This window comes from Magnolia sinica, chromosome 1 (genome assembly GCF_029962835.1).
Source record: "Magnolia sinica isolate HGM2019 chromosome 1, MsV1, whole genome shotgun sequence".
NCBI lineage: Eukaryota > Viridiplantae > Streptophyta > Magnoliopsida > Magnoliales > Magnoliaceae > Magnolia > Magnolia sinica.
This window is the reverse complement of record NC_080573.1, coordinates 20277538-20304579: the sequence shown is the minus strand read 5'-3', so window position 1 is coordinate 20304579 and position 27042 is coordinate 20277538. Positions and strand designations below refer to the sequence as shown.

General features: G+C 39.5%; 2 protein-coding genes across 3 annotated transcripts; both read right to left on the bottom strand.

Annotated features, from left to right (window-relative positions):
- Positions 1–6448: 6448 nt before the first annotated feature.
- On the bottom strand, positions 6449–16747 carry LOC131242517 (phosphoglycerate kinase, cytosolic-like). The gene is made up of 6 exons (XM_058241212.1): positions 16368–16747; positions 12471–12548; positions 12089–12349; positions 10758–11075; positions 7310–7468; positions 6449–6842 (listed from the first exon to the last, which is right to left on the bottom strand). The coding sequence occupies exons 1-6, from the start codon at positions 16560–16562 to the stop codon at positions 6636–6638; spliced, it is 1218 nt and encodes a 405-aa protein (XP_058097195.1). The 5' UTR covers positions 16563–16747; the 3' UTR covers positions 6449–6635.
- A 2927-nt stretch (positions 16748–19674) lies between these two features.
- On the bottom strand, positions 19675–26819 carry LOC131242501 (uncharacterized). 2 transcript variants are annotated; one of them, XM_058241193.1, is made up of 4 exons: positions 24521–26819; positions 23258–23544; positions 22450–22566; positions 19675–22316 (listed from the first exon to the last, which is right to left on the bottom strand). In XM_058241193.1, exons 2-4 carry the CDS (start codon positions 23534–23536, stop codon positions 20802–20804), a joined length of 1911 nt encoding a protein of 636 aa, XP_058097176.1. In that variant the 5' UTR covers positions 23537–23544; positions 24521–26819; the 3' UTR covers positions 19675–20801. The 2 variants fall into 2 exon arrangements, with proteins under 2 accessions (XP_058097176.1, XP_058097184.1); XM_058241201.1 differs by lacking the exon at positions 24521–26819 and adding an exon at positions 23848–24000.
- Between the last annotated feature and the right edge of the window lie 223 nt (positions 26820–27042).

Below are 27042 nucleotides of genomic sequence, written 5' to 3'. Positions count from 1 at the left end.
CAATAATAACAGTTTAACTCCATCGTATTTGTTCAAAATAATAGCATCATTCTCAATAAATTCTTCTCCTAAAACTTAGGATCACAACTACCTACCTTATTGTTAATTAAGTTCTCAAAAAATTAAATTCTAACATCAATTTTCTAAATTAAATTCTAACTTCATTTTTCTAACGGTACAGTGGCACATCAATGTCTAATTAGATTATTATTAGTGGATTGTTCTTTTTATTAAACAGCAAAACAATCGCACAATACAACCGAAATTAATACTCCAATTGAAATACTTAATCTAATAAAAGAACTAGACTGTTTTCCAAATTGTTCTATTGCATATAAAATACTACTTTCCATACTTGTTACCGTTGCATCTGTAGAAAGAAGTTTTTCAAAACTATATATTATAAAAAATTATTTATGAACAATTATGTTTCAGATAGATTAAACGGTTTAACAATTTTATCTATCGAAACTGATTTATTGGGTAAACTTGAATACAAAAGTTTAATTAGTACTTTTGCATCTAAAAAGGCAAGAAGCAAATTTATGGTTTAATTTTGAATTTATTAATTTTTTTATTTTTTTAACTAAAAAGCCTCATTTTTATGACTAGCCAAGGCCCCCAAAAATGTTGAGCCCCCTCTGCAGTCCGACCTTTATTTGAAAATATGGAGATGATTCATCTAAACCGTCCATTAGGTCTAGCTCACATTTATGGACTACCAATCAAATGATCAAATCATAGTTTGAAAACCCGAAAGCTCTACTAGACTCAAATGTCCAGCCGCATCTAAGTCGAATCAAAGACCCATGGCGTGGTTTGGGTGGATCCCTAACTGTGGGGCCCACTTTGATGTGTGTACCTTACATCCACACCGTCCATCCATTTTGACAACTCATTTTAAGGCATGATTCCAAAAATGAAGCTGATACAAATATTAGGTGGACCATAACACAGGAAACAGTCATGATTAAATCCCCACCATTAAAACATTCATGGGGCCACCGAAATGTTTATTCGCCATCGAACTTGTTGAAAGGTGTTTTGTGGCCCACGAGAAGTTTTTAACGGTCGATTGTCACTGTTTCCTGTATTATGGTCCAGCTGAGATTTGGATCTGCTTCCTTTTTGGGATGACAGCGTGGATATAAGACACGTACATCACGGCCCCCACAGTCAAGGATCCCACCAAGCCGCGCCCCCTTTACTCTTTCAGGTAACTCACCGGATATCTAAAATAGATATTAATATCGAAAATAGTTATAACTATGAGGTTTTTACTGAAAACCTCCTCAAAAATTAGAATTTTACCAAATAATGCTTCTAAGCAATCTCTTTATAAGAAGTGGAATTACTATAATATCCACTATATATATTTTTAAAATTATATATATATATATATATATATATATATATATATGTGTGTGTGTGTGTGTGTGTGTGTGTGTGTGTGTGTGTATTTTAAAAAATAGTAAAGTGGAGACTTTTGGAGCCTACTTGATAAGTATATGGTATCCAACCTGTCCAATAGATTTAATCCCTTATGATATTTACATAAGGTGAGCCATACTAGAGAAAATAATATACATTACTTAAAAGCATCAAAATGCATGTACAACCCGTTAAGTAATTTAATAAGAAAGATTTTTGGTTCAATTGATTATCATTTTTGATGTACAACCCGTTAAGTAATTTAATAAGAAAGATTTTTGGTTCAATTGATTATCATGGTTGGGTGCATATGTTTGAAAGGTTGCATATACATATCATGTGAGCCCTAAATTTTTTTTACTTCAATAACTTTTTAAGAAAAACAATATGTGAAGGGACTTTGGTAACTTCTTTTTTGGAGAAGCACTGCACAGGCAAAAGGCATATTGAGAGAATTCTTTGATAAATTTAGAATTATGAGGATTTTTTTCAATAACAATTTGTAGTTAATGATATAAATTATATATGTATAAAATAGTTAATGATATAATTTAACAAAACTAAGGGCATGTTTGGTAAACCGCCAAACTACATTTAGGGCCCGTTTGGCCGATCGGATTGGAAGGGATTGGATGGTATTGGAAGGGATTGGAAGTCAAATCCCGGGATTGGCCTGGCGTGCCAAACAGAGTCGGTGATCTGATCCCAATTCCATGGATCTTAAGACAATCCAGTCATAACACCATCATTACCTTTAAATCCCATCCAATCCACCCTAATCTTTTCAAATTTGCCTGCGGACGTGTTTGGTTTGAGTGATTGGAAGGGGTGAGAAGGTTTAATCTCGGGATTGGCCGGGCGCGCCAAACGGACTGGATGTAGCAATCCAGGGATATAGTAATCCCATGGATCTCCAGACAATCCACTGACAACACCATCATTACCTAGAAATCCATGCCATCCACCCTAATACCATTCAATCCCTCCTAATCTACCTGGCCAAACGGGCCCTTACTCATGTATGCCGAAAATGGGATCATAGGTGATATTTTTTATAGCGGCATTAATTAATGCATCATTATTAGATAATTTTTTTCAATCAGATGTCAAAACAGCATTGTAAGAAAAACGAATCAAATAGATAGTATCATCCAAACAACATTTTTAATAAAATTAGATTTGTAGAACGAAAATAGACCAATCTAAGTTTTCATAGAAATAGGTTTTAAATTTATTTTGTTCAAGAATGGAATGGCAACCAAACAAGGCCTAAGACAATCAACGGCTGGTGGTACGAGGACCGGGGTCCCTTCAGTGATAGAGGTTGCGAAATTTGAGTCTCTTAGGCCGCATCAATCCAACCGGGTCAAGTAACCACAAGTTGCATTGAGTCAATTGGGTCCTTATTCATGCTTCAATGGTAGACTCACAAGAGTTTCAACACAAGGTCATGGGTTCATGTACCAATTGTGGTGAAAAATCACTGTGGTGTGAGTGTGTGGGGTGTGAGCGCGTGTGGGAAAAAAAAAAAAAGTTGCATTGAGTCAATTAGGTTAATGAGCACACTCAATGAGCCTTGTTGATCGAAATGGGAAGTGATTATCTTTAAATAAAAGAGCTACTTGTAATCGATCATACACCAAACTTACTTATCTCAAATAAGTTACTTATCTACAATTGTAAGTAGAAAAAGTTACTTATTTGGTGGTATCCAAACAGGCCTTAGTGACTCATTGATTTTTTGAGGTGGGCCAAGTTTCCTCGTGGCCAACCATTTTATAACTTGGGATGCAAACCAATGCAAAAATGATTAGTTGGAACCACAAGTGAAATATGATGACCAAAATAAACGGTATAAATTGTTGAGACGTCCATTTTATAATCCATCGATTGAACGGTCAAAGTGGATCTAGGCCGTCCATTTTATAGGCTATAAATTGAATGGTCAAAGTGTGCTTCTTCAATATACTTTTTGCATGGTAGCCAATGAAGTGTGTACTGGACCTAATGGGTGGTCAAGATTGACTGGTTGGATTCTCTTAGTGTCCCCTGCAACCAAGAGCACTATAACTTATTGGCCCACCCATGCTAGTAGCTGATAGATCAACGGCCACATTTTTATTCCACGTGTACCGGCATCTAGCACCAGATACTTTCGTCTTATATTTGTCAAGGAGGTTCGCTAAGCTGCATCACCACGTGATGATCTTGACCATTCATTGCAAGACCACACGGGAAAATATCAGTGATCAGAGTCCCTGGCCCCATCCAAAGGTGAGGTGGACACTGTTTTCTGGACCGTGCTTTCCAACTCAATGTTCTTAAGACGGTTTGCTCTCTCGTAAGTGAGGTTTTTCCATGTGGGCCATCCACACTGGGACCTTACAGATGAACGGTCACTGCATGGTGTGGCAAAAGAGGCGAATACATTTGCAGTAGGGGTGGTACACGGTTCGGTTTGGTCCGGTTTTGGGGTGAAACTGGAACCGAAACGGTCCAATGGTTCCAGGAAAATTAGAACGTGAACCAGACCATTTGCACCCTGGAACCGAATTGGAACCCGACAGTAAAAATTCGGTTCAGTTATACGGTTCTGGGCTTTTGATAATACAACCTTATTGTATGATTTTTTATTTTATAATCCAGCCCAAGCTCCTCTACTGAAAATTTTCACATTGACTAATCTTGTCATGGTTTGTTTAATGATTTTGCTGCCAGTATCTATTCGTGTTGTGATCCATCTGCTGAATGGTCTAGTATTTTATGTTTTTTTTTAAAAATTAAATATTTATTGACCAAGGGGTCTGGTTCCCGGGTTCGGTTTTATGGTCCGGTTCGGTTCTATAGAACCGCAAACCAAGAACCGAACCAAACTACCCGATTCTTTGATTTTTGGAACCGGAACCGGACCAAACCATGTGGTCTGGTCAGTTCCAGTCTGGTTTACCAGTTCTACCGTTCCATGTGCACCCCTAATTTGCAGCATCTCTTCGCTTTGGGATGAGGCAGAGCGTTGGCCATATACTCAGTAGACTCCTGCAACTCAATCCACAGCACGAATGGAGTAAAAGGGAGAAGATTAAGTGCAACCCTTACCGTGGGCCCACCTTGATGTATATCTTCTATATCCACAACGTCCAGGTGATTTTAGGGCACAAACCCGATTTTAGGGCACAAACCCAAAAATGAAACACATCCAAATCTTAAAAACTTCCTAGGGCTCATCATGATGTCTCCGTAGTGTTTATTTTCCATCTAACCTGTTGATGGGGTCACAAAAACCTAGATGAAGTGAAAAAACAAATATCAGCTTATCCAAAACTTGTGGCCCACAAAAAGATTTTAAAGCTCAATCACCACTGTTTTCCTCAGAATGGTCCACCTGAGATTTGGATCTGCTTCGTTTTTTTCGTCTCATGCCCTAAAACGACACGGAAAAAAAGACTAAAGTGGCCCCATGGGCGCACCTAATCCACTACCAAATACAATCATATACAGGTGTCAGGCCAGTTTCACTTACCAGGTGGGCCACATTTGGCCAGTTACTGTGGACCATTGGCTATTTTATCTAAACCGTCCCTTTGACATTTGCACGAGAAGGGTTCCAGACCAACACATGGGCATTAATATCTTGAGCTCTCCAAATTAGGTTGGGTGCCTTGGATGGTTTGATTATTAAATGCATTTCACATGTGTTAAGTATCGATCAGCTTCCTTTTCAAAAGGGCCTATTCACCCATCTTCCACCTCTTGCAAACCAATTCTGGTTCACATTCATTGCAAGTGGCATATCTACAGCATCCATAAAAGTAGCAGACCTGAAATTGCAGTTGTTTTCTCTCCAGCATCAACTTGAAAGTAATGTAATTGCTGTTTGGGGCCCAAACACTACTTATGAAGCTATTGAAGAACGAGTAACAATTTGGGTATTTGCACCTTTGTAGACTAATCACTGATAAATTTACAATTCAATTCAATAGTGCATCCAAACACACCCTTAGGTATGGTGAATTCCCAGACATCTCCTGGCTTATGTATCAACCGTCTCACGTGCAAAGTCGTCTGAGCATGCATAAGGTGGGCTCCTCTTTGAGCGTGACCAAGCACAGAAATCATGCCTGTCCATCGATAAGGCTACCCTTGTACAAAAACAAGGTATGTAGAAGAAATTGCCAAAAGTCTACGCATCCATCTATACATGTGGGTAGAATGACCAAATAAGACTGATTCTCGTGCCAGTCCATCTTATGTTATGGCCCACATTGCCCGTCTTGGATACCCCGCACGTACCAAATTGGAAGATCTCATGTGAATTACAAAAATCCCGGCTTCTAATCCTTCACCCCAAAGAGCCCCTTATGAAAGGATTATAATCTGAATAATGGAATTAATGGATCATTTATGCATATCAATAATGAAGATTCTAAATTATAATCTTAAACACGTACCTTGTTGGGAAAACATTTCTAATGCCATGATATTGTCGAGAGGAGATCTTGATCTTCCACACTTTACATCCTTTGGGAAAAACCTTTCAATAGGACTAGGGTTTTTTGTTTGTGTGGATAAGAGTACCAAGACGTGTATTTATAGAGAAGAGGGCGGACAAGCTTACTCATCACACTTCTCTCCTCTGAAGTCCCCACACGGTAGGTTTCCATATCCGACTTAATAATTGTGTATAGTGACCACGGTTCAAGCGTCCCGCTTCAAACCTATCTGTATCGATCACAACTGTAGTGGGGTCCACTGGATCGCTCAATCTTAATAATTCAACAGTCATATCAAAACCGCCTAATAGTAGCCTTACAACGATAATATGGAGAAAGCTTGGACGAGGGTATGTTGATGACAGACGAAAAGAAGGGGGGAAAAAGGTGAAGGTATCGTGGATTCCTCTAACATGCTTGATAGAAAAACAGTTCGATCAGTCATCTGACACGGCTGCAGCATTTTTGTAAGTCAGCTTTGTTTTTGAACTCCGCCCACGGTTTCTATGAAGAACAAATTAGATATGGTGGCATGGTCTTAATAAAATTATTAATAGTTGATTTTCTTCCCAAGCAATTCATCCCTCACACCTGGGGAAGTTCTGTTATTGCACATAAGCAAAGCCTGCATGCTCCTAAAGCATGAAAACCTCTACCAAAGCCCAGACAAAGATGATGCCATATTCCGGGGGGAAAAAAGGAACATGACTTGCCTCAGTGGGCAGGAGTGGCATCATTGAGGGCGAGGACTCCTGGTAGTGACTTGCCCTCCAACAACTCCAAGCTAGCACCACCCCCTGTTGAGATGTGGCTCATTTTGTCAGTGAGCCCCACCTTCTCCACAGCTGCAACAGAATCACCACCTCCTATGATGGTTGTCACCCCTTTTCCACTGAGATCCGCCAACTTCTTTGCAATTTCCTGCAAACATAGAACGTTACTCTCGCTTGCGATGCTAATCTATCTTCATAGTTAGAGAGATGTGGAGTGAACTTGGCCCGCCCTCATGGCTCATATGTGCATGTGATACTCAAACCATTTCATCAGGATAGCTCCACTCTGTAGATGCTGTGGTCAACTCACCATTTGTGCATGTTGCATATGGACGGCCAGACATTCTTTCTAACCAATCATACATGTGTGGCTTGCCTGATGAATAGATCTGCCTTATTTTTGGGCCGGGCATATACATTGTGAGTTTGCCGTTAGAGCTAGGATCTCGCATACATGTGCTGATTTGGCAGGTATGAGCTATGGGTTTCTCTGACTGGGCAGAAGTGATTCCATATTGCAGGGATCATGAAGTCAAAGTTACTGCCCATGCACCTCAGTTCCAAATGCAAACTTCTCAAATTCAAAGACTCTACTCAAAGTTACTGCCTGCGCACCTCAGTTCCAAATGCAAACTTCTCAAATTCAAAGACTCCCATAGGTCCGTTCCAAATAATGGTTTTGGTGGAGTCCAGTGATTCACTGAATGTCTTCATTGAATCAGGTCCAATGTCAAGTCCCATCCAACCATCTGGGATGCCAGATGCTGGTACAACCTGCAACACGCAAATATATTTTCCTCTTACTCAAAAAAGCCCAACACAATTCTACATAAATGAATGAATGATAGAGCTGTGCCACACATAATAAAAGTTCTCCATCTACTTCTTTTCACGAATTAAAAAGGAAAATATTTTCCTTAAACAGTCCACAAATTACTCGGTAACAAGGTATTCCCGTAACGGTAACAGTGGCCACAACGGCCACCACTGTCACCTTTACGATACGGGTCGAAATGGCTGTTATGGTCTCTTTTTTTTGTTGAAAAAAAATAAAATGAAAAACCTATATTTGGCCCGTAACATTAAAAAAAAATCCGAAATACCTATATCAGTGTTTTAAATAGCGGTAGCGTGTTGCGTAGCATTCAACCCTTCGTAGTGTATAGTGTACACAACACTTCTATTTTTCAATTTAAAATGGGAAAATATGTTAAATAGTAAGAGAATTAATATATATATATATATATATATAGAGAGAGAGAGAGAGAGAGAGAGAGAGAGAGAGATGCTCACCTGCGCACCTTCTTACGTAAGCACCCGTGCACACCTTTGCACACATGTCATGGGCACAAAATCTGAAGGGTCCACATGATGTGGCACCCCTTGAAACTCTATGGGCCCAATTTTCAGCCCAATCCAAAACTCTAGTGGGCCATAGCAAAGAGAAATGCAAATCAAGGGAGGAAACTGTTTCCTTTTGCCATGGCCATCAGATTTTTGTATTGGGCTGAAAGTTGGATTTGTGAGGTTTCAAGGGGTGCCACATCACGTTGACCGTTCAGATTTTGTGCCCATGACACATGTGCAAAGGTGCGCATGGGTGCTCACGTAAGAAGGTGCGCAGGTGAGCATTCCTCTCTCTCTCTCTCTCTCTCTCTATATATATATATATATATATATATATGGAAATGGTACTATGAGGTCTAACATCTACCCCATCAGCCAGATGCACCATTCCATGGTGGGCAACAGGCTTAAAAATCAAGTCAATCCATGACTTGGGTGGGCCACACCAAATACAACAGTTGAGAGGGGTTACCCTCCCATTAAAACATTCATAATAATTTATTAGGTCCACTGAGATGTTGTTCACAAAACCAGCCCATCCATTGTGTCCCACTTGGATGAGGGGTCAAACCAAGTTTAAGCCGCATCCAAAACTCAAGTGGCCCCACCAAGTGCTTTTATATGTTTTACGCATGTCTTCACATGTTTTTAGATGGTATGACCCACCTGAATTCCATATACAGCTGATTTTTGAGATATCCTATAATCTAAACGGGACCCATCAAATGCATGGTGTTGATGTTCGACACACATCACGGTGGGGCCCACTCAGCTCAACCTCATGAAAAGTTCCCATGAGGTCAACCTTATAGTAACATTTCCCATATATATATATATATATATATATATATATATATATATATATATATATATATATGTATATATATATATATATATATAGATGATTCATTTTTTCGAGTACAAGCATGTTCAAACAAGTTATTAATTATCATTTATCAAAAAGCAATATACATATAGAAAGTTATAAACCCAATTAAATAATTATCACATCAACAACTTTCTAAGCAAACCACTTTAATTAATAATGTCTAATTGAAACCACAAGTCACAACTCATAAGTATGAAAAAGAAATAAAAATTCCATAGGGTAAGAGTATTAAGTACAAGACAAATGTCATCGATAAAAAGAGGGGTTTTTGAATACCCTCTTTCGAAGCCCTTTTTTCTTTTAAGTTTAGTTTTAAAGGTTTTTTAGTGTGCGAGTTTCACACCAACTTTAACAATGGATAGCCACCATTTTAAGTGAAAGTAAACAACAAAAGTTTGACTTTAACTTTACATTTTAAGCTTTTTGATAATATGAAATTTACACAAATTTTAACAAACAAAACTTAAAATAAAATAATTTAAAAAAAACAAAAAACAAAAACTGTAGCATATGCTACAAACGCTACACGCTGCATACCTGTAGCGTACGCTATTTAGCTATGGTATGTAGCGTACGCTACCGCTAAGCTACGAACTTTATTTGAAACAATGACCTATATCTGCCAAGTAACAGACCATTACGGGCCTATTATGGTCTTTATGGGAGGCGTAATGGGGCATTAATGACAGTTACAGGTTTTGTTTTTTTTTTTTTTACATAACAACTGTTATGACCTCGTAACGTGTAACGGTTGCCACCATTACCTTTACGCAACAGCCTTTACTGCCCCATAACAGTGATTAAAAGAAGAAAAAAGATGAAAAACGAAGAACACCCAAGAAACTCTTTCATGTAACCCTCTTTCTTTGTAGTTTAGTTGCCCCATCCCCAGTCGACAGTACACAGCTGCATAATAGGGAAAAAGGGAAGAAGAAGAGGCACACCCCTCTTTTTTTTCTTTTTCCTTTTCTTTTCCTCAAAATCTTCTGAAATTGTGAATAATTGCTTCATAGAGCCTCTTTGGAGACGTTCAATATAATTGGGACGATATAGAGACATGGTCTAATTTTTTTAAAAGGTGAAATCATTTGTATCTTTCAAATGGTCTAATTTTTTATCTTTCGGGGAAAAAAAAATACTCATAGAAAATTTCCCGAATCATGGCTTTGTAACTATCATGCCAATCTCAGATTAAAACAGATCCAATACATGTGTAGAACTTGCTCAGAATCGGTTCAGTCAAACATTTCGGGTTTGAAATGTGTACAGTTACCCAGAAAACAGATTCATCCAAAGCATTATAATTTATATGTGATATCAAACCACTTTGAAAAAGTTACGGAACTTTTTATCAAACAGTGAATCATAAGAGCTAATTCAACTTCTGCAATCCGCACAACCCAGATCAGATAACCATAACTAAAAGAAAAATGGATTTTGAATGTAAGTGAGTTTCTACACATGAGATCTCCCATAGGGACACAGTATACATGTTGAGGATCCAGATAACTCATCTGTGGGACCCACCAGATCTGGACCAAAACCTGAAAGCAGGCAGCTCGAACGATCCTAACTCCTCGATCAGAACAAACCCCCAAAATAGGGGGTGGTTTTATACCTTTAGACCATCAGTAAGGATTGTCAAGCTGGACTGATTTTTCAGCCATGGTCTGTATCAGAGTACAGGAATCTCCTGTGTACCTTTGGGAGCTGTGCAATGAAAAAAAGAAGAAGACAATTTTCCTTCAATTTTCTTAATTCATCAAATCCAACCCCCCAACTGGTCTGAAGCCTCCATTTAAAACATAGAAGGGCATAGGAATAAACCTTGCTGTTTGCATCAGCAGCAAACTTGTCAGCCACAACCACATCAGTCGGCAGCAAAAGAGAGACCCCTTTGGCCTTAGCTTTCTCAAGAAGTGATGTTGCAAGACTTAGCTTGTCTTCCTCGACAAGAGATGACCCAACCGAGTGCCCTTGTGCCTTGTAAAATGTGAAGATCATTCCTCCACCGAGTAGAAGAATATCAACCTTCTCCAACAGAGACTCTATCACCCCAATCTTCGATGACACCTTTGAGCCGCCAACAATGGCAGCAAATGGCCTCTTGGGATTCGACACAGCTCCAACAAGGTAATCAAGTTCCTGAAGTAAGAGAACGAGCTTAAGCTAGATGAAAACTTAAGAGAAAATGCTTAAGCTTGATGAGAACTTCAGGAGGCAGCATCCATTAAAAGCCAGCACTCATAGCAAATTGTACCAGCTACACCTCTTTTTTTTTTGGTGGATAGGTAAGCTGGGCTCATAGCATGTCAGTTTTCAACCTTTGCCTTCAAAGTTCAATTTTAATATCAGTTGAAAATTGCCAGCTACAACCAGCACATAGCATCAATTTGTAAACTGAACACGGTCATGTTCCAAGTGCAGTGCAAATTTTCATGACCAGCATTAGAAACACATTAATTATTTAATTCAAAATTCATTTTGATGAGGTCTGCTAACTCACATGCCCATCTACATGTCACAGCATGTGCCTGAGTTGCATACAGGTGAGAGATCCAAGACAGCCATTAGGCAAGTTCTGCTGTATGCATGGCGGGGACCAAGCATCAGGCTGGTCTCTACTCGTCAAATAGATAGCTTAGAAATACTTGGCTGAGTTTTTTGGGCAGTCAATTTGTTTCATAAAATGTGGCCCACGGGATCAGCAGATAAGCCTGATTTTTGTGTAAGGCCATCTACATGGTAGGCAGGACCCATCCAATCTCTCACCTGTATGCTCTGTTTTCACAATTGGTGGCATGTAGATGGACTTCTTATAAACACATGCGATTAGCAAACCTCTCATTTCTATATAATTTTTCAAAGGTGACAGGTATTGAACCATATGAAATAAACCAAATCCACCAAGCCTACAAAAGTCGAGAAAACAAGGACCCAGTCACACTTTGATGGTCAGATCTGAGAAAGCCTTGGTGGATCCATAAGACAGTAAATAGGCCACTTGATCTATTTGCACGCTCTGCTGGGATTAATTAATAATGAGACTGATAAGACAGGAAGGACTGTATATCAAACTGTAGGGCATTCTTCATAGTTGTTTGTTCAGCACGGAACTTGAATGAGAAGATGAAAACAAGGACCAAAATCAACCATACCTTATGCATAAGGAAGCCGGCAACAGCTGGCTTCAAGAACTTGGTAACTCCCTCTGTGGAAGCATGCGCTCTGTGCGCAGTGCCAAATGCATCATTCACATAGAGGTCTGCAAGCGAAGCTAGCTTCTTCGCAAACTCCGGATCATTCTTCTCCTCTTCCTTGTAAAATCTCACATTTTCAAGAAGTAATACACCTCCTTCTGGCAATGCAGCCACCATTTTTTCAACTCCCTCACCAATACAGTCATCAGCAATCTCAACCTGTCCAGCATGCACAATACTCAGGAATAAATGAAGGGAATATCCTCCCCTTATAAACAAAGCAAATATCGAAACCGAAGACTGAAAAATTGACTTGAACTGAGGGTAAAATAAAGAATACCTTGATGCTGAGGAGTTCAGATAGCCTAGGCACAAGAGGCTTCAAGCTGTACTTTGGGGTAACACCTTTTGGGCGTCCCTGGAACCCAAAAAAGAGAAAACTCAGACCCAAGAGTTAATCCGATGACAAAAGGAAGCGAGGGAAAAAAATCACCATTTTGAATGCAGAAACATTTTTAAAAAAAACAAAAACAAAAACAAAAACGAAAACGAAAACAAAAGAAACAACAACAAATGACAAAAGGAAGTGAGTGAAAAAAATCACCATTTCGAATGCAGAAACATTTATAAAAAAATAAAATTAAAATAAAAAAAAGAAGAAGAAGAAGAAGAAGAAGGAGAAGAAGAAGACAAACAAACAACAACAACAACAAATAAGTAACTGGAAAAGCATTTATCGACAATGATTACATCGATTTTACACATTCAAATCAAGAAACCCCAGTGCTTGGTCATAGAATGGTTCAAATCATAAACTGTAACATGATAACACGAAACCGTAAACTGGCCAGGTCAATATTATTTTGGAAATCAAAACTATACAGAACTTGCAAGTGATGTCACCCAAGAATTAAGATCACCACGGTTGTCAATTTTGTTTCACAGGCCATTTCTTCCTCGCTGGAATGTGATGTTTAGGTGTTCCACATTGGAAGAGAGAACAAAAGACAGTAGGGCCTGCTTGTTTAGAGAGGAAACCATGAAAAACCCTTGAAAAGAATACAAATTCAGCTGATGTGACGGTTTCCTCTGTCTGAGAAACCAAAAAAGAGGGGGGAATCTATTCCTTACCCCCCACCAAAAAAAAAAAAAAAACTGTCAAATGTATATATATATATATATATATATATATCTTTCCATGGTTGACTGTTGACCTTTTAACATTTCCATGGAATGTAACACTCATAACAAAATGACAGTATTACTGTTGGATTCCACAGTTTTCAATTTCCAGAGTATTCCATAGGGGTTTTCCATTTCCATATTACGGATTCTCTACAAAAACAGGCCCTAAATTTGAGGCGATCACTTTTTGCTCCCATCAAGAAGCGGGCACACTTTCACTGAAAGAAAATTTGGAGGCAGATATGTTTTCTATGAGAACTATGACACCCTCAATTTTTAATATATGTCCCATACCTCCCCCAACAAAATGATCCGTTTCCCTCCAAAAAATATTCCTAACGCATTCCAATTCTCATTCGCTACATGTTTCAAGCAAGGTACACCCCTTCTTTCTATCTCTTTATTCTCTCTTCAATTTTGTTACTCATAATTACGGAAAAATAGAACACTTCTAGTGGTGGGACTGTGGGGAAGATGCTTCATCATTAATGAGCTCACCGTGCTAAAAACACATTTTTACATGTGGTTTTAAATATCAGTTCCTGTAGACCAAAACCACTACAAATCGCCCCAACTGGTTCTGGTTTCAAAGAGCAACTTGCATGGTGGCTCGTTTCATTCCCCTTTGACATTGAGTCAACTCGGTATCAGATTATTTTGAACAATGGTTATGCACGAATTATGCTCTCTTGGTTCCAGGTGTTTGGAAAAGGGTTTCAATAAAGAGTAAGGCTGCATGCCATAATTACAACCCAGGGGCAATTTTCTGCTTTAGATGCGATCTGATGTGGCACAATAACCAGGAAACCTATAAAGACATGTAGAGGTGGTCTTTCCGGTCCCAAAAGGAAGAATGCTATTTCCAGAAGCCTCTTTTTCAATCGTCAAATGCAAGAGCCCTGCACATGCCTAAGTCACATGTCTGTTCAAGATCCAAAATGTTTAGATAGTCTCCTTTCCTATCCTAAAATTCAGGTTGGCAATCATCAGATGAGCAAAAAATGAACCCTTAATGTAGACTTCTGGTTATTATTATTATTCTAACCATTCATCTGTCTACTTTCAGCCTGGACGAAGTAGATATTTGGACTAAGGAGCATTCACCATGAGGGCCACACAAGAATGGTCCAGATCTTCTTCTTCTTCTTCTTCTTTTTTATTTATTTATTATTATTATTATTATTTTTAATGCGCCACATTGGCATAAGTACTGCATTTGTGCCTCGTGCTTCAAGATGGTGGGTAGGGAACCCTAAACCTCAAGCCAGTCCACTCATTGGGTATCTCTTACATGTATGTTTAACAAGAACAATCGATCAATTTCTTTCATCCATCCATTCCTACGGTGCACATGTGACCTACCGGATGTGTAATCCAGCTTAATTTTGGGCTAGGGAATCCACACAGTAGGACCTGCATGATAAGGGCATGGATCTAGCTCATGAATGGATTTAAGAATGGGTTTCAGACTGCAACTTGCCTGGGGACCAAAACCAGTAAAACTCACCCTGACTCGTTCTGTTCTGGTCCTGTATCGGTGTTGTGACTTGTAAGTTTTGGACCCAAACCAACATGACCTAGACAATACTGAGTCGCAACGCATGATATTTAAAACCACTTCAGGTAGTAAAGGTGGTGAGCATAAAAAATGTCTGGGTTAGGAAGAATTTTAGTAAGGGAAAGGGAGCTCAACACCAAACGTGATTCGCACTTATCTGGTTGGCTTGTCAGTTGCCAAGCAGATTGCATCTAAGAAGCAATCCTATGGCTAAAAACCACCCCCATGTTATAGCTATGGGGTTGGCCCTGCACTCTATTGAAACCCTCTGGAACTAAGACCATTTGCATGTGTTGCTAGAAACTACAAAATGATATAATAATCAAATGAGAATAAATTAGAAACTGTTCAAAAAAAAAAAAGAGAATAGAAAGAAACAAATGATTTTTTATTTTTTATTTTTAAAGAAGAGAACAAACAACAAAAATATAAAATATATAAATATATAAATAAACAAGACTGTTATACAATGATTCGAATGAGAAATTGCATACTACTGTTCGGGTTTGCAGTCTGTGGGACCCACGATTAACAGTCCATGCACCAAAAAGTCCCAGATGGAAAAATCTTAAATCTTCCAACAAATGGCCAACACAAACTTTTAAGAAAGACAATACAACAATGGTTCACATTCAACCACTTAAATCCCAAATATTCTAGAGCTAACATCATCCCGGCAGGGATTTTCCACATTGGGTCCCACCATATCAACGGCTTACATCATTGACTCACGGGCCCCCACTTGAACAAACTAAAAGCCTGTGGAATTTCCAGTTCATGCGCGATCTACAGCGAATCCCAACTCCCACCATATCAACACTCTGGATCACTGAACCATCGGCCCACTGGAGCAAACTGAAAGCCCGTGGGTTCCAAGTCCATAGGCGATCCACAGAGACTCCTACCATATCAACGTTTTGGATCACTGACCCATGGGCCCCACCTAAATAAACTGAAAGCCTGTCGGATTTCCATTCCATGGGCGATCCGCAGCGAGTCCCACCATATCAAAGGTTTGGATCAGTGAACCATGGTGGGCCACTTGAACAAACTGAAAGATCACAGGGTTCTCAGTTCATGGGCGATCGACAGTTAGTCCCAGCATATCAACGTTTCAGATCACTGAACCGCGGCCCCACCTGAACAAACTAAAAACTCGTGAGATATTCCGTACATGGGCGAGACAGTGGACCCCACCATATCAATGTGTTGGATCACTGATCCATAGGCCCCACCTCAACAAACTGAAAACCCGAATATATTCGTCCGGACAATCTATAAAACCTCAAAAACAATACGTTCAAATCATATCATCTCAAAACAAAAAATCGACAACCAAACGAACGCATAAAGATTAAAAAAAATAAAAAATCTAAGCTGATATGTATGAAATTTAACAAAAATAAAAAATAAAAAAGGAAAATTTCACCGGAGCCGATCAACGAAGAAAAGAAAAGGAAAAGATACTAATTTTAGAAAATTCAATCTGCGTACCAGATGGCTGCAAAGGATGACCTTGGCCCCATATCCCACAAGATACTTGATGGTGGGGACCGCCGCTCGGACCCTCGTATCGTCGGTGATCTTGAGATTATCATCCAATGGCACGTTCAGATCGACTCGAACAAAGACTCTTTTGCCCTTGAGATCTCCTCCCTTGAGATCTCCAACGCTCCGCTTCGTCGCCATTAGAGATCGCGCTCTCTTCTCGAATCAACCGTCGATTTCTCCGCAGATCTGTCTGTTGTAGAAACGAAATTGAGAGAAAAGGAGATTCGAGATGTGTGTGAGAGAGAGAATGCGATTTTCGAAAATTGCGATTTTCAGTACCTGTGGAAGCCTCGAGAGTGTAGAAACTCGCCAGCTGAAATGAAAGCGAAAGGGTGGGAACTTTTCATGAGGGGCTGTGCGGAAACATCGCCGAGATTTTGAAAATATCTCGATAAATGCAGTATACCATATTACCGCAATATTCCAAATATCGCGTTATTATCACGATAATATCTCGAAAAATAGTAAAAAAAAATCTGTAATTAGGCATGTAAATACATATTTATTGTGTCTAAGATTTATTTAATAACGTTTTTGAATAGTTTATTTTTTACCAGATTTTTCTGATAATATCAAACCTCAAAATTTGAAATATCCCAAGAAATTTCGAGAATGAGATTTCTCGTCATGTATAAGGGAGAGTTATTTGATACTCTGACCGGGTCTCATGGTTGATACTCAGGGCACTCATAAATTGTGGAGCCGCCTGTAAATGGTCAGAACTCCAAAATGAGGTTAGTTGAACAAATATAACACCTCTTATCTTATGAGTGGTAGCTGTTTGCTGAAATAGGACCGTTGGATACTTTTTCATTTGAACCGTCCAATAATTTCCCCACAATCCGATGCTTGGATAATAAAAGGGTCGTAGTTAGTGGTTTGTGATGTATCTAAACTGGACCCATTACTTTTGCAGTTTAATTTGAATTAATTGCAAGCCACGTGCGATATCTAAGTGCCCGTGTTTCATCTAGCACACTGCCAGAGTATCAAAGTTTTATATGATAAGAGAAAATTTTACTTTGGTAGTGTCCAGATGATACACAGGCACTTAGAAATTGCATCCTTGAAATACAAATTAGGGGTTGAAGGTTAAGAGGGGAGGTACACTAACGGTCGACATTCAACTGAAAAAATCCCCAAGATTGGTTGCTCAGAGAGCTGAGAGATTCTTAGTACATGGTCCATCTACGGTGGGACGCAACTGACCATTGATCTAGTTAGTGTACCATGAATCCCACTTTCTACGACTCTTGAGACCTGTGTAAAATTTGCAAAGATTTGGGCGACGCATCATATGATTCCTATTTACGAAGGCAGAAAACAATAAGTACTTATCGGGGGGTGCACGTGGAACCCGTAAATCGGATCGGTTTGGCCGGGTTTTGTAGTGCACCGGTTTTAGTTCCCGCTCTAAAAATTAAAGAATTAAAGAACCGATTAGTTAGTTTGATTCTCGGTTTGGTAGAACCGAACCAAATCGTGGAATCGAACCATGGAACCAACTTTGGAACAGTCCATCCAAAACAATAAATATTTTTAAAAATAAAAAATAAAACCCTAATTCCTAGACCATGATTTATGGTTTACAGTGCGCCCTTTGATCTTTTTTCGTAAATCTATTTTTGCACACCTTGTTCAATATCTAATCCATTCATCAAATGGATCATAATATGAATGAACATGGTATAGATTAATTTTAAAAAAAAAAAACATGCAATTAGGCTAGATTATAAAAAGCCCAGAACTAATCTGGATTTGAACTGGTTTTTACAATCCAGTTTTGATTTAGTTTTAGGGTGCAAATGGTCTTATTCTGGTTCCAATTTTCCTAGAACAGTTAGAAATAACGACTAGAACCAGAAGGAGCCGACCCGTGTGCACCCCTATTAGGTACACGTGTGAGTGATCTAGGCCATGTACATGGTGGGGCCTAATGTTCACTGAGCTTGTCCAAGCCCTGCGTTGTGCACAAATAAAGTAGGCTGCGAATGCACATTGAATACAAGCCGTTGGTCAATTTTACCTTGGACATGGGTCAAAATGATGAGGGATTCATCGTTTGGTAAAGGGCACAGAGATGTTCTTACCCTGGGCCAACATGACACATGGGTACTTAAATTCATTAATCCAGGCCGTCCATTAGCTTTCACAATTTTCAATGACCACCATGATAAAATCATATTGATCAGAGGAGAGTGCTGATTATCATTTGATCAGAATGTTTCCTTGGAGACATGTAATCTGAACTCATGTTCACATTGACCGTTGGATCTTTGATCCAAATGGTTCATTTCTACAACATTGATTGGATAGAAAAGATCCTCTTATCAGAGTGAACTTCTCATGGCAGCTCGGTGAGGAAATCTGATGGATGGTCCAGATTGATGAATTGGCCATCCCAACGTAAGCAAATGAGACCATCAATGTACCCATGGTCTACCGAAGTTAGCCTGATTTATGACATCCAAGTCGTGATTAGGTGAGACACACCTCGTAGAACGTCTGGCCAAAAACCAAGTTTGGTCAGTTATCAGGTACGCCACATGAAAACAAGATTAACGGAGACCGTCAGAGAACTAAATAGTTTCTTTACGACCGTCCATTCGTCTCGACCATGCAGGTTCATGTAACGGTTAATCACATGCATGAGTTTTTGGCTAGATGATATAAACAGTGGGTCCCACCTGATACACAGCTAGGATGTCAAACACATGCCAACGCTGTTTGAAGTGTACATTGGCAAGCACAGCTCATCTATATGATTCTAGTCCAGGTAAATAGCATCTTCCGTTCAGCACAGAATACAGTGGGGCCCGCCTCTTGACTACCAGATCATTCATGTAGTGGACTCCATGCATGGGTCATACCACAAAAATTCCTTCCATCAGATGATCTCGACCATCCAACTGGCAGCCTGCAGATGGACACCCCTGAGATTTTCCAACAGAATAGATTTTTAGGTGCATGACCCATTCATGATGAGTGACCAGATAAGGTGAAAAAATAAAAATAATCCCAACCAATGAATTGGTTAACTACACAAGAATGGATAGGCCAATGAAAAAAATGCAACAATCAAGTAACTCCCAACCCTTCATTTATGAATTTTCTTCTGGACTGACGGGTGATTGGACCACACAGCTCCGAAAATGTGGGATTGCAGATCCGTACCGAACATCAATCCAACAGTTTGACGTCTGAAGAGCCAATACCTTTAAACCTTCAGCCAGAAACAAGATTTTAAACATACCAGAAACTGAAGTTTCTCAAACAGGGACAGGGGACAAAACATACAAAATGTCAAAGACATCAAAAGCATGTACAAATTTTATAGAATCTGTAAAGCCTACTTAGAAGGCCATCACCTCAATCAACTGAAAATCGAAAGAAAGAAAATGCCTATTTTCACAAAAGAAAAAAGAAAAGGAAAGCTGTCTGGAATAAGATGTAAAACATCACTCTCAATCCCGTTGAAGAAAGGAAAGCTCAGAGACCCTGTTGCTACCACCAACCTGCCAGAGTACTCGATAGGACCTACCTGCCTCTTTTTCTTTTAACAAAATGTGTGGTTAAGATTGTCAGCTAAATCCCAAATTTCAAGAAAGAACATAAAAAACTTACTACTTCTCAGAGTTACTTGCAGCATCATGCACATTCAGTCACACTCAAGAGGGATGTAATCCTCCGACTCGGCTTCTTCACCAAGACCATCATCGAGGTACAAGGCTTCCTTTTTACCGAACTCCCCCGATGTTTTACCTTCGACCTCGCCATTATAAACTGGCAAATTGATCTTCTCGTGGCTGACTTCTCCGTTCCCATTGCCCCCGACATGTCCCACTGATGACTGATCATCTTTACTAGCTGGCAAAATCACATTCTCATTGCTAAACTCTTCTGATAATGACTGTTTTGCATCTTTAGTTTCACCTTCAGCTTCGCCATCATAAACAGGCAAATCTGCACTCTCATCGCCAACTTCTGCATTTCTGTCGCCCTTGATGTTTCTGACTGATGCCTGGTCATCACTACTGACTGCGGGAATTGCATCCTCATAACTCATTTCTTCTGATAATGGCCCTTTCGCCTTTTCTACCGATGCCCCATCTTCGCCATTACGGACCAGCAAGTTTGTATTCTTGTTCCCAACTTCCTCAGGTGATACCTCGAATGATAACCCTCCTGCACTTATGTCTTCAGCTGATGCCTGATTGATATTTGATTCCAAAGATATCCCTTGCACATTGCCATTCTTAACTGATTTACTGAGCTCTTCTTGCAACAGCCCTACAGCAATGCAGTCTTCCTTTACATGACCGCTTATGCATTCCACTTTCCCATCATCCTCTCTAATCCCAACAATTGTGGATGAGACTACAATCTCAAAATCATCTTGGGATGAGTCAGTTTGCTTGCCATCGCCACCTTCAGTGTTTCTAACAACTGCTCCTTTGCTTTTTTCAGCACTTCCTTCACCAAGTTCTGACATGGCAGTGCTTCCATGTTGAGGAACTTGCCAGCACTGCCATCAAAAGGCTCTTCCTTACCAAATGATGGCCTCATCAGTTTCCTTCTCTTTTGTGTCCTGCCCTCAAAATGGTCTCTACTATCGCTTTCACCTCGTTTTGTTTTAAGGATTTCACTCCTGCGCCTAAAATTCAAAATTAGGCTTTCACAGATCTCTTGTGCCGCTTCTCCGTTGTCCCCGTCCTTGTCATCCTCCACAGCATTGAAACCACTCATTTCATTCTCCATTGGAGCTACACTCTCAAATGGTTTGTCGTTATTCCGTGGTCTAAATTTCCTTGTGTTCCTCCAGCTCTTTCTCCTCTGATACAACAGTCCCATGAGTTCATCCACAGATGCATCTGCACGGGGTTCATAGATCCCATCATCTTGCAGAGACAATCGAGAAAATACACTTGTTTTTTTGTTTAATGTATCAGAGCGGAGACCATAGTTCACAACATTTGCATAACAGTCATCATGATGCCTTGGAGGATGATGGCTGACCCCTTCCCTATAGTCAGCTTCAGACTGAGATTCTGAGGGATGTCTACAATCACGTATGCGTGACGTACCATTGCCTGGACTGCATGTTAAGAATGGACGGTCATAATGCTCAGACAAAGATGGACTGCATGATAAGCCTTCACAACCAAAGGAAGAAGAGCACATTCTCCTTGCGTCGAAATATCTAGCCCCTGATATAGGAATGTCATTGCCAGAGGGCTCGAAGTGGTCAGGGAAGGACAAGGCTTCACAATCATCACCATCAGCAGTGACTTCCAAGCTCAGGTAGTCAGCGGTGGAAGACGAATTTAATGCATCTGGTTCCTTGTGAGCTGGGTACAAGCGTCTTCTAGACAAAGGGAATAAACTACTGGCTGGGCTCTTGGAATACACATGTTCTTTCACTGGAGTACAGTTATTACGATCGACACCTGAAGAAAAATACGACTGCCCAGGTGGAAAGCCATAGGACCTGAGAGTGCTAGCATGAAGATTGCCCGTAACAGAACCATCTTTATGAGACGTCGAAGGCCTGGAATCTGATGTCAGGGGCTGAGATGAGCAAGGAACAGTTGAAGAGAACCTTTGTTCACCTTCACCCATAGAGCCTTCTGCATTCAGCATGGACTTTTTATGATACCGAGAGAGACTAGGATAGTGCCTAGATGAATCAGAATACCTGCTCAAATTAACTGGTTCTTTATCAATGTCCATGTGAGGTTCATTCTCAACCCTATCATTCATTACAGTTACTCGCAGACTACTGACATCATAATTCTGGTATTGTTTCATTGCTTTATTGCCTGTTCCAAAGCTAAATGAAGAGCGAATTTTAGTTTTCCTCTTTTCATAAAACAACATAAGGAGCTTGTGGACCTGCATTCCAGAGAGGAAAGAGGGGGAAGAGAAACAGGTGGAGAAAACACAATCAGTTGCTAACCTGCAGCTGCAATGACAGAGAATTTGACAAAAGTTTCCTGTAATCCTATAGATTAGGTGAAGGGTAAACCTGCTCATCAGAAAGACAAAAGTGGAATTTGTTGTGTGTGTAGTAGTTATCCTTTATAGCTTCACAGAATTCATGTTCGGATAGTGGACGGCAATGCCAGATGATCTTGAATCGGATCTGATAAAACAATAGAAAGCTAAGACAGATGTAAAAGAACAATGGGAAGATGAGAATTGCCAAAGCAAATGTTACATGGTAAAAGAAAGAACTGCGCTAGAGTACCCAGCATAGGTACCGAACAGAAACCTTGCTTAGGAACCTACCACTAACCGAGCACCATGTGGGTGGAACTTTCATGAGATCCACTGCGTCCATCAGGTACGCTGCCTCATCTTCACCATTGAACCCAAAAATCATAATGATCCAAAACTCACATAGACCAGACCATGGGAAAAAGTTAGTATGGGATGTCGACCATTAGTTTTCTGTAGGGCCCACCATGGTATTTATATGCCATCCAAGCCATTCATCTCATGTGCCTCATCAGGATGAAAGGATTACCCAAAAATCCAAGTATTCCAAAACTCAGGTGGTCCATATCATAAGAATTTTTGTATAATGTTAAACTGGGGCCCACCTGAGTATTTAATCAGCCTATTTTTTGGGATCAAGATCAAACAAGGGGTGTTGTACCCGATGGACCAGGTGGATTTCACGCACGTAGATTTGTTTCCCCGTGTTACAGAGTTACTCCCAGTAGGTACCTACGTAAGGTGTGAAAGTGTTTTCCTAAAAGAAAAACAAACTTATTTTGGAAAAGGCAATTAAGAGGAGAACAAACAAGGAACTCGAATCCAACAATTCGTACCTGTGCAGAAAATTTCCCATATGAATTGAATGCACAAGGTGCTATATTTATAGCACCATCAGAGGATGCCTCAAACACCCCGTATAGCTTTCTCTCCTCAAATTCGAATAGAAATAACATCATTCCCATCTTAACTCGCTTCACAAAGGAAGTTTGAGAAGCTGGAAGGCCAAAAATCCTCCGAATGAAACATTCGTCCTTTGTTGCGCGATTGGACATGAATATTGCACCCACAAATGAACCACCCCGAGCAACATTCTTTTTTACTTCAAATTCCATTGTTTTCCCTGCAAACAACTCATCAATTTAAATAACAATAATTGCATCTGGTACATCTACAGGTTGTCTCAAGTGCACTACTGCATATGCATTAAAAAAATAAATAAATAAAATAAATTAATAAAAAAAAATCCTCCAATAGAATCCATATTTGTATTAGACACAATAAAGGTTTCTTGCTCGCAATTCCATATTTCTGAAGTCTAGAATGTGACAGGAACCAGAATCCCCTACTACAAGCCCAATCTCGTAAATCATGGAGAAATAAAAAGGAAAAAAGGAAAGGAAAATAAGAGGCAATATGTAATTACCAAGCTTCAGCACTCTTGTCTTTATCAAGAGAACATACAAAGCATGGTGTGATGTAAGAATGTGCCTTGTCAAAAATAAAACATAATGAACTTTTGATAAAAATCAGTAATAAATATTCCAAACAGTAATAGTAAATCCATAAACACATTGTGATCAAACATTCCACCCCCCCTCCCCCCAAAAAAAAACAGAAGGTAGAAGAAAGAAAGAAATTCTTTCTTGCCTCTTATCTAATTTTGATTTCGTTCATCAAAAAATGATAATGCATTTTGCAAATCTACTTATCCTTCTTTTGGTCATTAATAAATTCTTGTTATAAATGTAAGAGAAAAAAACAGCAACCAGACTCTTAATACCTATTATGTCCGACCAAAGTACTAACGGCACGTCAAACAACAAGAAGAACAAAATAAGAGAAAGTATCTATGGTTAAAGCTTACAGCACAAGGTATTCATCATTCACAGTTAACGATAATCATGCCTGTATAAGTATGAAAATTCGATAAGAAGAACGATCGAAACAATTGGTAAAGCACCCAATAGGATAACATCTATACTGCAGGACAAAAGCTACAAAAGCAAAGCTCTTACCAGGAATAGGCATCATAAGATCAGGATCAGAAAAAACTACACCTGTGCAAAAGACCATCTATCCATCAAACCTGTACTTACCTGAATCAGCAGGAGTAGGAGCAACAGTTAAAGCAGAAAACAGCTTGTAGAAGTCCACAACATTTAGAAATTACTAGACCCAAAAGCGTCAACAAGAGCACCAGCTAGGTACCAGATTCTTGCAATATATAATCTACACTTCACCACTGCAAGACAGAAAGGTTAAAATTCAGAAAACCAAGAGAGTGAGAATTAGTGGAAATCTCTAACTCCTTGCTCCCAGGATAAAATCTTCAATGGCTGTTGGTGCCCTACATTCAGTGTTTTAAATATCAACGATATCAGCCAACATATCCCACGATATATCTTATATCCCACCTGTGTGATATGAAATGCACAGGTAGTGCCAATATATCCCACCTATTCAATCCAATGAGCATTTTCGATTTCCAATCCATGTTTTTGTGTAAATCATGTTAAACAAGTGTCAAATTGTTACAAATCTATGATTCTTCATATTTTCCATGAAAAATCATAGATTTGAAACTTCAATTTCGAGGTTTAGGGGAGATGGGTCAAGTTGCGGAAAATTGAGAAAAATCGAAATTTCTCAATTTCTCATGAATCAATTGCAATCTTTTTATCTAAACGCAAAATTAAACATGTAACCTGATCTGGTGATTCTTCTTTTGCTTTTGAATGTATTGCTTGTGTTTCCATATATGTCTTCTTACATTTATAAATTATATGAACAGACTTCGAATATACTTACATTAGTTCAATTGGAAAGCGCATATATTAGGACCCCATACAAAGGAAACCCCTATTATGTGCCTTTTTTGGTAATGTTTTGATTTCTAAGTGTGTATTGATGTCTTTTTCAACAATCTTTGAAGTTCCATTGAAAAAATCAACCAATTTCCCAATATTCCCTTGTTTCCCAACAACAGTGATACGTTACCCGATACAACCGATATATCTCATGCGATAACCAATATGTATCCATATCCCAAGGGTGCGATACATTATGCGATAACGATATTTAAAACATTGCCTACATTTCATGAAGGGCCACTAGAAATAAAGAGTAGTACATAGCAAGGTATTCCATAACCATAATGGTGGCCATAAAGACCACCACTGTGTTCATTATGACACGGGCTGTAATGGCCTTTACGACCCTTTTTTTTTCCTTGAAAAAAAAAAAATCTATTTCAACCACATTACTGACCATCATGGGCCATTTTTCTATAACTGCCATTATAGCTGTTTTGGCCCCATAAAGCGTAATGTTCCATTACTGTTACGTAATCGATTTGCCATACCATGTTCCACGGTACACACCAATACAATGCAATCACGAACTTCAACAAAATTAGACTTTGATGCATAGTAAACTCTTCAATGGCTGTTGATGCCTCTACATTTCATGAAAGGCCTCTGAAGGCTAGAGGAGCTCATAGTAAACAAACCGATACAATGCAATCCCTAACTTCAACAAAATAAAATTCGATGCATAGTTAGAAGCATAGGAAAGACTAATGCATATCCCTGACTAGGTCTGAACATTAAAACTTGATGGATGCAAGGCAGGTTAACCCATGATGTTGCAAAATGGGAGGTTTGTACCTTATAATGTGGTGACAAGGAAGCCCTCCAAAGAAGTAGAGTATGATAAACTCGTACTGGAGAATGCCCAACCAAAGAGTTTTGACACCACACTTCCCAATTTGGACTGATTGAGGCAACATTGAGTCTCATAAGCAACGTTGGAAAATCTCTTTTATCGGGGATCAAAGTTGGTGACAAGGAGGTTAAATTCTTAGCGAATTCCACAAGGCAACGGCGTGGCACAAGTTCTACCTTATTGCAAAGAAAGATGTGCATAAATATCAACGTGTAAGTGGTATCAGGAACAAAAATCAAGTTCCTTCGAAGTAGTGATGGTGGTTCAAGGAAAGAAAAGCTCTTTGGAGGCGTGTGATAGCCCAGTAAATGCTGGGGAAGAATACATAACGAAGAGGTTTGCTTGCATCTGGGCAACACATCGTCATCAAATGGGTCCTGTGTGATGACATGATCTGGCTGATTGAAGATCATGCCACTAGATTACATACATCCCAGGGTACTGATCAAAGATCTGTTGGAACTAACCATCCATATTTTAGATCCAGGCCACATTGGGGGTCCAGAATCTCCAGATTGGTCTGATGACAATTCTAGAGCAGATCTGTGTTTGATGTCAAATTGGATCTAATCTATGGTCTGATTGGTTAATGCGGCCACAAGATCCATCTGGTGGTCCTTGCGATAATGCAAATATCAACTGGTTCATCCAATATAAACAGCAGTGGCACCGATCCACCTGAGAGAGAGAGAGAGAGAGAGAGAGAGAGAGAGAGAGAGAGAGAGGATTTTCACAACTCTAAAGCCCGTAAGGTTGTTCATACACCCCATAATGGTGCATGGGAATTCAAGAACAACTAAATAACAGAAATCTAATTTCCGCTACCACCCCGAAAGTCAACTATTCCACAGTGTTGATGTTCACGAGTCCCCAGACAAAGGTGCATAGGGATGAT

Bases quoted from the DNA above. Each gene is read 5' to 3' on its own strand.
- LOC131242517 (XM_058241212.1), bottom strand. From the start codon at position 16,562: ATGGCGACGAAGCGGAGCGTTGGAGATCTCAAGGGAGGAGATCTCAAG. The intron at 11,076-12,088 runs GTATGGTTGATT...CTCTTACTTCAG, and splicing joins CCGGCTTCCTTATGCATAAG to GAACTTGATTACCTTGTTGG. The intron at 6,843-7,309 runs GTGCGCAGGCAG...CTATGTTTGCAG, and splicing joins AGTTTGCATTTGGAACTGAG to GAAATTGCAAAGAAGTTGGC.
- LOC131242501 (XM_058241193.1), bottom strand. From the start codon at position 23,536: ATGGAATTTGAAGTAAAAAAGAATGTTGCTCGGGGTGGTTCATTTGTG. The intron at 22,567-23,257 runs GTACGAATTGTT...TTGTTTTATCAG, and splicing joins ATGGGAAATTTTCTGCACAG to ATCCGATTCAAGATCATCTG. The intron at 22,317-22,449 runs GTTTACCCTTCA...TCTGGAATGCAG, and splicing joins TTTGTCTTTCTGATGAGCAG to GTCCACAAGCTCCTTATGTT.